The following is a 7,967-nucleotide window of genomic DNA, read 5'->3' as shown; positions in this document are numbered from 1 at the left end:
GTACGCATCTTTAATCAGATTGTTCCTTGTCTGGAAATTTTGAGATTCATCCAGAGCAAACCAAAAGTTGCATGCAAACTGGGTAATATTGTCTTATGTATTAACACCAACTAGGAAACGCTAGCATACGGTAACCTCCAAGTGTTTGATACAATGAAATCAAGCATGTATCATGAAAAAAGAAAAGCATTGCAGAAAGTATTTTTTTTATTAATTAATTTGCTGCCAAATACCCCTTTTGAATGAGAAGGGGAACAAAATATGTACACGTGCACACGAAACAGTTTAGTTTGTTATACATACTATCTTTAGGAATGTAGGTGGGTGGATGGGTAGGCGGGCTAGGGTGGTTTTGGGCGTGAGAGAGAGAGAGAGAGAGAGAGAGAGAGAGAGAGAGAGAGAGAGAGAGATGGAGGTTGGTGGGATTTGTTGGCAAAGCACAAACTCCATTAGGAAATGAAAGGATATTAGGAGCCAAAAAGAAAATATAGGGTCCCCCCTTAACAAACAAAATCACTGAAAAAAGAAAAAAGGCCCCAAATTCCAATTGGATGGGTACACACTACCACTTGGATAAATCTAATGCCAATGACATTTTTTCTTACTAATTAAGTGAGGCCATCAGTCCTCTAGCTTATAAAAATAAAGCAAGTGTACATAAAGTTAAAAAAAGGAATCCACTACAGGCTTAAGCAATGATAGTTAGTCTAGAGTAGTGAAAAGAAAGACCAAAGACAGGTGCATGCATGCACATCCAAGGATGGAGATATAATCGTCCCATGATTAATTAGTCTCTTATGAAGAATAATACACAATGAGAAGACATAAATATTGACTAAATTGCTTGATTTGGTTCAACATATAATAATCGGTCTCTTATTGCACTATAAGTACTTTATAATCATAGGAAATTAAATTTATGGCTAGCATTATTATTAATTGGTTTACACACAAATCTTGTTCATTCCAAAGATATGATTACAGGAAGAAAAAAAGAGATATATATATATATATTATTTGATTACATAAAACCTTCTCAGTAAAGAAATATCATCAGAAGAAACTCTAATATAGCAGTTAACTACTCACTGAAGTACTACTCTCAAATAAGAGCAATACATGAAATTTATAAAGACATGAACTCTCACACTCTCAGACACTTTCTGCTAATAAACATACTGATTAAATTACAGAAGTAAGGCAACTCAACTCTAATACTCTCTCATTTCAACCATTTCCTCTATGAACAAGGTTAAAAGCATCTAGTGATTACTCTAAGATTGCTCTTTGCCATGATGATAATTAGAAACCAAGAGGTCACTCATGGGTGGAATCATACTGAACTCTTCATGGTCATCAATCTTCCAAAGAGACTCAGAATTATAGTCCCACATAAGAGAAGATAATGGAGGAGGACATGACATGTTGCAAGCTTCATCCTTGTGCTCTTCCAAGCTTAAACCACTGACAGACTCTGATGTTTCTATCTCATTCCATATTTGATCCATGGGATAAACTTTGAGTCCTTCATTCTCTCCAAATGCCGTAGTGATATTTCCTTCAGTGATGTTATCAGCATTTGCAGGTTCTGCTGGAGATTCACTCATTGAGGAGAGAGAGTTGGATGAAGATGAAGCTGAGGGTGGCGATGAATTCCTCTTTGCCTCTTGTGCCATCTTTCTCATATGAGTCCTCCAGTAGTTCTTGATCTCGTTGTCAGTTCGCCCCGGAAGCCTACGAGCAATTCGAGACCACCTATACAAAAAACTTATCAGAAACTACTTCTTTTTTCCCCTTCCTTTGATCGTGTTGATATCGCCAAAGGGTTCATTGAATTATATCAGGATGATTACAACGGTGTGTTTCTGGACTCTGATGTAATTGCAAAATACGTTTGAAACTAATAGAATATTATATAGGACAATTATAAGATCTACAATACTTTATGAATCAGAAAGTTACATGTACAAAAAGATTGAGGCGTAGCAGAAATGATTATGTTACAATAAATGAGGACTGTTGGAGGTTGCTCCTAAGAAAATTGTTTCAGATGGTTCAATCATATGTCACAGAGGCTATCAAACGCACAAAATTAGATAAATGATAAGATTATAATTATGGAGAAAGGACCAGAGGCCTAGGAGAACTTGGTTAGAAGCAGATAAGAGAAAAATATGAAATAATTTAGTACATAGAACTAACCTATTCCCCCATTTGGAATGTAGCTCAAGGACTAATCGCTCTTCTTGAGGAGTCATGCGACCTCGCTTGAGTCCAGGATGAAGATAATTGACCCATCTCAGTCTGCAACTCTTTCCGGTCCTATTGAGACCTGTAAAAAAACCATATCGAGTAAAAGGAAAATTGTATTAGATTGTAGCTTTTCTCCACACTGTAATTGCTGAATTCAGCTTGTCTACCTATCTAGTTCCCGCCCCCCTCAAACCTGAGACTTTTGCTATGAAATCCCAACGACGTTCACCGAACAATCTCACAAAGCATACCAGTTGCAGGTCCTCCTGCTCTGTCCACGGTCCCTTTCTTGTTTCTTGCTCTTTCATTGCTGACACCATTTCTTGATGCACTCCTATCTTCAGGTTGATTGACTCTTTGTTGCAGGTTTCCGTAATTTATAGGCACAAAAGGTTCATGGTCAGGTGATGTCATGTGAGAATTTTCAATTGATGCTTCATCATTTGAACCTTTCTTTTTTTCCCTTCTCCATGACAGGTGCACTATTAAGTGTTATAGCAACAGTGTTGATATGATACGAGATTCTTTCATGAAAGGTACTTCTGATTGGTTCAGTGCCTTCCATGTCTTTAGGAGGGCACTCTTGTGGGACTAAACTACCACTAGTAAAGAGTGCTAGGACTAAAGTTTTTGCTCCTTTATTATTATTATTATTGAACTTTAGTTATGAACTTATGACACACATAAAATCTTTAAGGCTAGTTCAGATTGTACTTCAGTTTGATTTGATTAACATACATTAAGTTTAAAACTTATTAAGTGGCATGAAATTTTTTTATGAACACTTGGATTGAACTCTCAAGTCTAATTACTAACTTACATTCAGCAGAAGTGACTATATCTTACAATAATGTGCAATATTCCGTTTTGCTGTACAATCTGTTTTGGTAACTGAAAACACTGATACTGGAAAAGATCATCGAGTGCTAAATATTTTCTGAGAAAATGTAGTATCACTAACGTTTCTCATGAGTCAAACAACATTCGCAAATTAACAAATTGGTTTACTGGTTAATTTGCATTAATTATTTAATGTTTATCATTTTGCCTCTGCATCATGAAACATAATATTACCTACATTTCTGATCAAAATTTTCCTCATTTGAGCAGAAATTTTCAATATGTGATGAGATCACCGCAACAATAACCTTCCTAAAAGTTTATGACCTTTGTTTTAAGAGACAAAAAATTAACAAGCCAAGGGTACGAGTGCTTTAGAAACCTTTGATAAATCATATATTCATGAGAAAACTACTATTAGGATCACATTGCATTAACATGGGCTTGTGGTCTCCTCACAAAAAAAAAGGTGGGGAGAGAGAGATTGTGGTCATATAGCACTCAATCTTGTAAACAACACAGATGGCATAACTTAGAGAAACGTCTAGGTGTGACCACAACAAGATTAAAAAGCAAGAGGACCTAGTGTTTCCTAGCCAAGAATCACTTAGATTTATCTTTTACCATATATGGCATATATAAAATGCACAAGAAATCCTAGCCCCAATAGAAATCTCCTCAGGAATGGAGTGGCCATTATCTTCACGTGAAAGCACCTTGATGCTCATCTCATATGATGATGATTCAGACATTTACAAATTGAAATGATATAAATATATATCGGAAAATGATGCGAAAAGACAGGTGGCCGTGACTCAAGTGTGTGATAAAAGAAAAACGAGAATGTTTGGCAGTGCATAGAGCAACATATAGCATGTTTTTTGCATCTTCTTGCTGAAGAGTTTAGGAAAAATGAAGATGACAGGCATTTGGAATTTGGAAGTTTCACGGTCGACCGCGAGTGGCGCGGCGGTCAACCGCAAACTTGCACAGCACAGGAAAAAGTCTTTGGACTTTTAGCGGTCGACCGCGTCGGAAGAAAAACGAGAATGTTTGGCAGTGCATAGAGCAACATATAGCATGTTTTTTGCATCTTCTTGCTGAAGAGTTTAGGAAAAATGAAGATGACAGGCATTTGGAATTTGGAAGTTTCACGGTCGACCGCGAGTGGCGCGGCGGTCAACCGCAAACTTGCACAGCACAGGAAAAAGTCTTTGGACTTTTAGCGGTCGACCGCGTCGGGTGGTACGACGGTCGACCGCGAGACCCTGTAATGGATTTTTAGTTTTTGTCGTTGGCCACGGTCGATCTCGAGTCGGGTGTGGGCCTGCTTCGGTTTCCTGCACTGTTTGGGATTTCTATTTAATATAAATAGAAACACGATTTGTTTAGGGTTTTCAATCGTATTGATTGAGTTTTGGGGTAGCTTGAAGGAGAGTTTTGAGCACAGAAAAGATAGTTCTTTTTGAGAAATTTTCTTGAGGGTTTTGTGAGAGATTTGAGAGTTTAGTTTGAGAGATTATTTGTGAGCTTTTGAGTGATCTTGTAATCTCTATTTTGTACTCTCTTTCTTTATAGTGAAAACACATCCCCTTCTTACTCTATGGACATAGGCAATTTGCCAAACCACGTTAAACTTCTGTTTTTGAGTGTGTGCTATTATTAGTTGATTTGTGTACCTTCTCTCTTAGCAAATTTATGAATCCTCAGAACACGCGCAGTTCTCCCAACAAGTGGTATCAGAGCTTCAGGTTACGCTTGGGTTAGGTGGAGGAGTAGATCGCTTTAGAAGCTCGTCTAGGGTTTCAATTGGAGATAAAAGTGGGATTGTTTTGGTAAAAAATTTATTTTTTCTCAGTTTGGAACTATTCTTCAGTTTGTTCTGCATTGATTGTTGGTGTTTTGTGGAAGATGTCTGGGAAAGAAGATGTTAAGGGTGATACTTCTGGCGTGAAGACCATCAGAGTTTGAATATTCACTCTACGAAGATAGATATGGAGAAGTTTAATGACACGAATAATTTTAGATTATGAAGATGTGAGGTTTTGGATGCGCAGAACACTTAAAATTTGGATGATACTTTAGAATTAGATGACAAGCCAAATGATATAGAAGAGAATGTTTGGAAGAAGATGAATCGAATGGCGTATGGTGTTATTAGGTCTTGTTTAACGCAGGATCTAAAGTGTGATATGATGAATGAGACTTCTGCAAAGAAAATTTGGGAGATTCTTGAAAATAAGTATTTGACTAAGAGTGTTGAGAATCACTTGCATTTAAAGAGGAGACTTTACAGTTTCCAGTTGAAGAAGGAAATCTCAATTAGTGATCACATGAACAACTACACGAAACTTCTTACGGATTTGACGAATGTGGATGTTATTATAGAGGATAAGGACAAGGCAATATTATTGTTGAGTTCCTTACCAGATGAGGAATATGAAACATTTGTTCTTGTCCTAATTAATGGGAAAGTGTCTCTTTCGTATAGTAAGGTAACCACTGCTCTTGTGAATTACCAACTAAGGTATAAAGATAAGGAGTCTACAAGTGACACAATAGCAGATGCATTGATCGCAAGAGGGAAGAATCCAAACCGAAAGATTAGGAAGTCACAGTCTAGAGTAGGACATCCTATAGTTGACAAAGATCAGTGTGCTTGGTGTAAAGAGACTAGTCATTGGAAGAAAGATTATCCAAAGCTCAATGAATGGATGAAGAACAAGCAGAAGGGAAATGGAAAGCAACCATCATCAGAAGCAAACATCGTCATATCGGATGGTAATCTTTCTGACTTATCTGTTTATTAATCTTTCTGACTTATCTGTTTATTCACTTTTTATCAGTCCCATAGTTGACTATTCAGAGAAATATGAGTGGATGTTGGATAGTGGTGTAACCTATCATGTATGCCCTAAAAAGGAATGGTTCTCCAATTTTGATAAGCTGGATAGTGGTGTGGTATACATGGGTGATAACCGCGCATGCTCGGATAGGTAAAATTTGCATCAAGATGTTTGATGGGATGGTTAGAGAGTTATATGGAGTAAGATATGTTCCTTCTTTGAGAAATAACTTGATCTCGATTGGAGCTTTAGTTGGAAAGGGTTTGAAAGTTCGTATTGAGGACACGGTTCTCGAGATTGTGGAAGACTCTTTGATTGTGATGAAGGGTGTCAGGAATAATAACATGTACTATTTAATTAGAAATATGATGACAGGTGGAAAGCTGGCGACTTCTATTGATTCGACTAGACTGCGGCATTTAAGGCTTGGTCATTCCAGTATTGATTTGGAGAAAGGTGCATCGACCTGCAGTTTGAAGTCCAGTGAACATTTTGATGTGAGCAAGAAGACCAAAGTAAAATTTAGCACCTCTATTCACCGAGCTAAGGGTCTTTACGATGGAGTTAACGTGGGCATTTTGGGGTCTTCCAAGGAGGCATCATTAGGAGGTAATAGATATTTAGTTTTCTTTGTTGATGACTATTCTAGACATGTTTAGGTTGCAATCAAGTCTCGTTTGAGTGAAGTCCTAGTAGTCTACAACATGTTAAAGAAGTATAAGAAAGACAAAAGGATGAAGGTACTCCTTTCTGATTTTAGTGAGAAGTACAAGAGGGATCTGTTTCTGTATTCATGCCGAGCTCATGGCAATTGGAGAAACTTCATTGGAGAGGAAATCTTGGGGCAACTAGATGGGGTGACAAAGTTAGAGAACCGTGTCTTGGTAGAGAAGGATCGATATTTGTGGTCAAGCAATGGTTTGCAGAAGAGTTTGTGGACTGAGGCGTTGACATATTCAAGTCATCTTATTAAAGGGTTGCCAATTGCTGTGATAGGAGGTAAAACTCAATTGGAAGTTTAGTCTGGGAATGTCACTTTTGATGAGGCTACGATGAGAGAGACATTTGATTCTTAGCAGGTAGAGAGTGTTTGACAGATCGTTGGAATATCACAACGGGTGGAGAGTAATGCTACTCCACGTTGGGTGGAGATTACTCCACGTTCTCCAGATCATTCTGCATCATTTGGAATTCCAGCTGAGGTGACACAGTGGGGATCATATTAATGTGGATGTAGATGATGAGTTTATTGATTCGAGTACAGCTGGTGGACACAGTTCGGATTTGGCTATGGCTGTTGGTTCACCTTAGGTGGAGGTATTTGGTTCGTTACATTTTAGGACCATTGGGAGAGTTATCAGTTATAGATTTATTGGTGATGTTGGAGAAGGGTTAAAAACTCTTCTTGTTGATTGAGGTCCTTTGGAGGTCATTTGGTGAACTACGTGAATGTTTGATTTCTTAGGCAAGAGAATATGTAGGCAGTCATTTATGATGAATCCGGTTTGGTGAGTAGACATCGATGTTTGGAGAGTGATCACATTCTCATTTGGGTCTCGACTTGTTGTGGATTGAGTCCGTTATCGTGGATTACTTCCACTTCGTACTGGACATAACAAGTGGGACGTTTGGTTAGTTTGGTGTCGGCTCAGTTTTGGGAAAACTTCGCCGAGGTGAAGAATTGAAGAGTTCAGGAAAAATAAAGTTGACAGACATTTGAAAGTTTCACGGTCGATCGTGAGTGGCGTGGCGGTCGACCGCAAACTTACACAGCACAGAGAAAAGTCTCTGGACTTTTGGCGGTCGACCACGTCGGCTGGCGTGACGATCAACCGCGAGACCCTGTAATGGATTTTTAGTTTCTGTCGTTGGTCACAGTCGATCGCGACTAGCGCGGCGGTCGACCGCGAGTCGAGTCTGGGCCTGCTTCGGTTTCCTGCACTGTTTGAGATTTCTATTTAATATAAATAGAAACACGATTTGTTTAGGGTTTCCGATCGTATTGATTGAGTTTTGGGGTAGCTTGAA

At 38.4% G+C, this 7,967-nt stretch overlaps 1 protein-coding gene across 2 annotated transcripts; it reads right to left on the bottom strand.

The window, feature by feature from the left end:
- On the bottom strand, positions 1,025-2,676 carry LOC109850967 (myb-related protein MYBAS2-like). Of its 2 annotated transcripts, none has more exons than XM_020421058.1 (3): positions 2,505-2,676; positions 2,203-2,332; positions 1,025-1,755 (listed from the first exon to the last, which is right to left on the bottom strand). In XM_020421058.1, exons 1-3 carry the CDS (start codon positions 2,665-2,667, stop codon positions 1,275-1,277), a joined length of 774 nt encoding a protein of 257 aa, XP_020276647.1. In that variant the 5' UTR covers positions 2,668-2,676; the 3' UTR covers positions 1,025-1,274. The 2 variants fall into 2 exon arrangements, with proteins under 2 accessions (XP_020276647.1, XP_020276648.1); XM_020421059.1 differs by having other exon boundaries at positions 2,447-2,651.

The sequence above is a fragment of the Asparagus officinalis genome, chromosome 7 (genome assembly GCF_001876935.1).
Source record: "Asparagus officinalis chromosome 7, Aspof.V1, whole genome shotgun sequence".
In the NCBI taxonomy this organism is placed as follows: Eukaryota; Viridiplantae; Streptophyta; class Magnoliopsida; order Asparagales; family Asparagaceae; genus Asparagus; species Asparagus officinalis.
The sequence above is the reverse complement of the archived record's forward strand: the minus strand, read 5'-3'. Positions and strand labels throughout refer to the sequence as shown.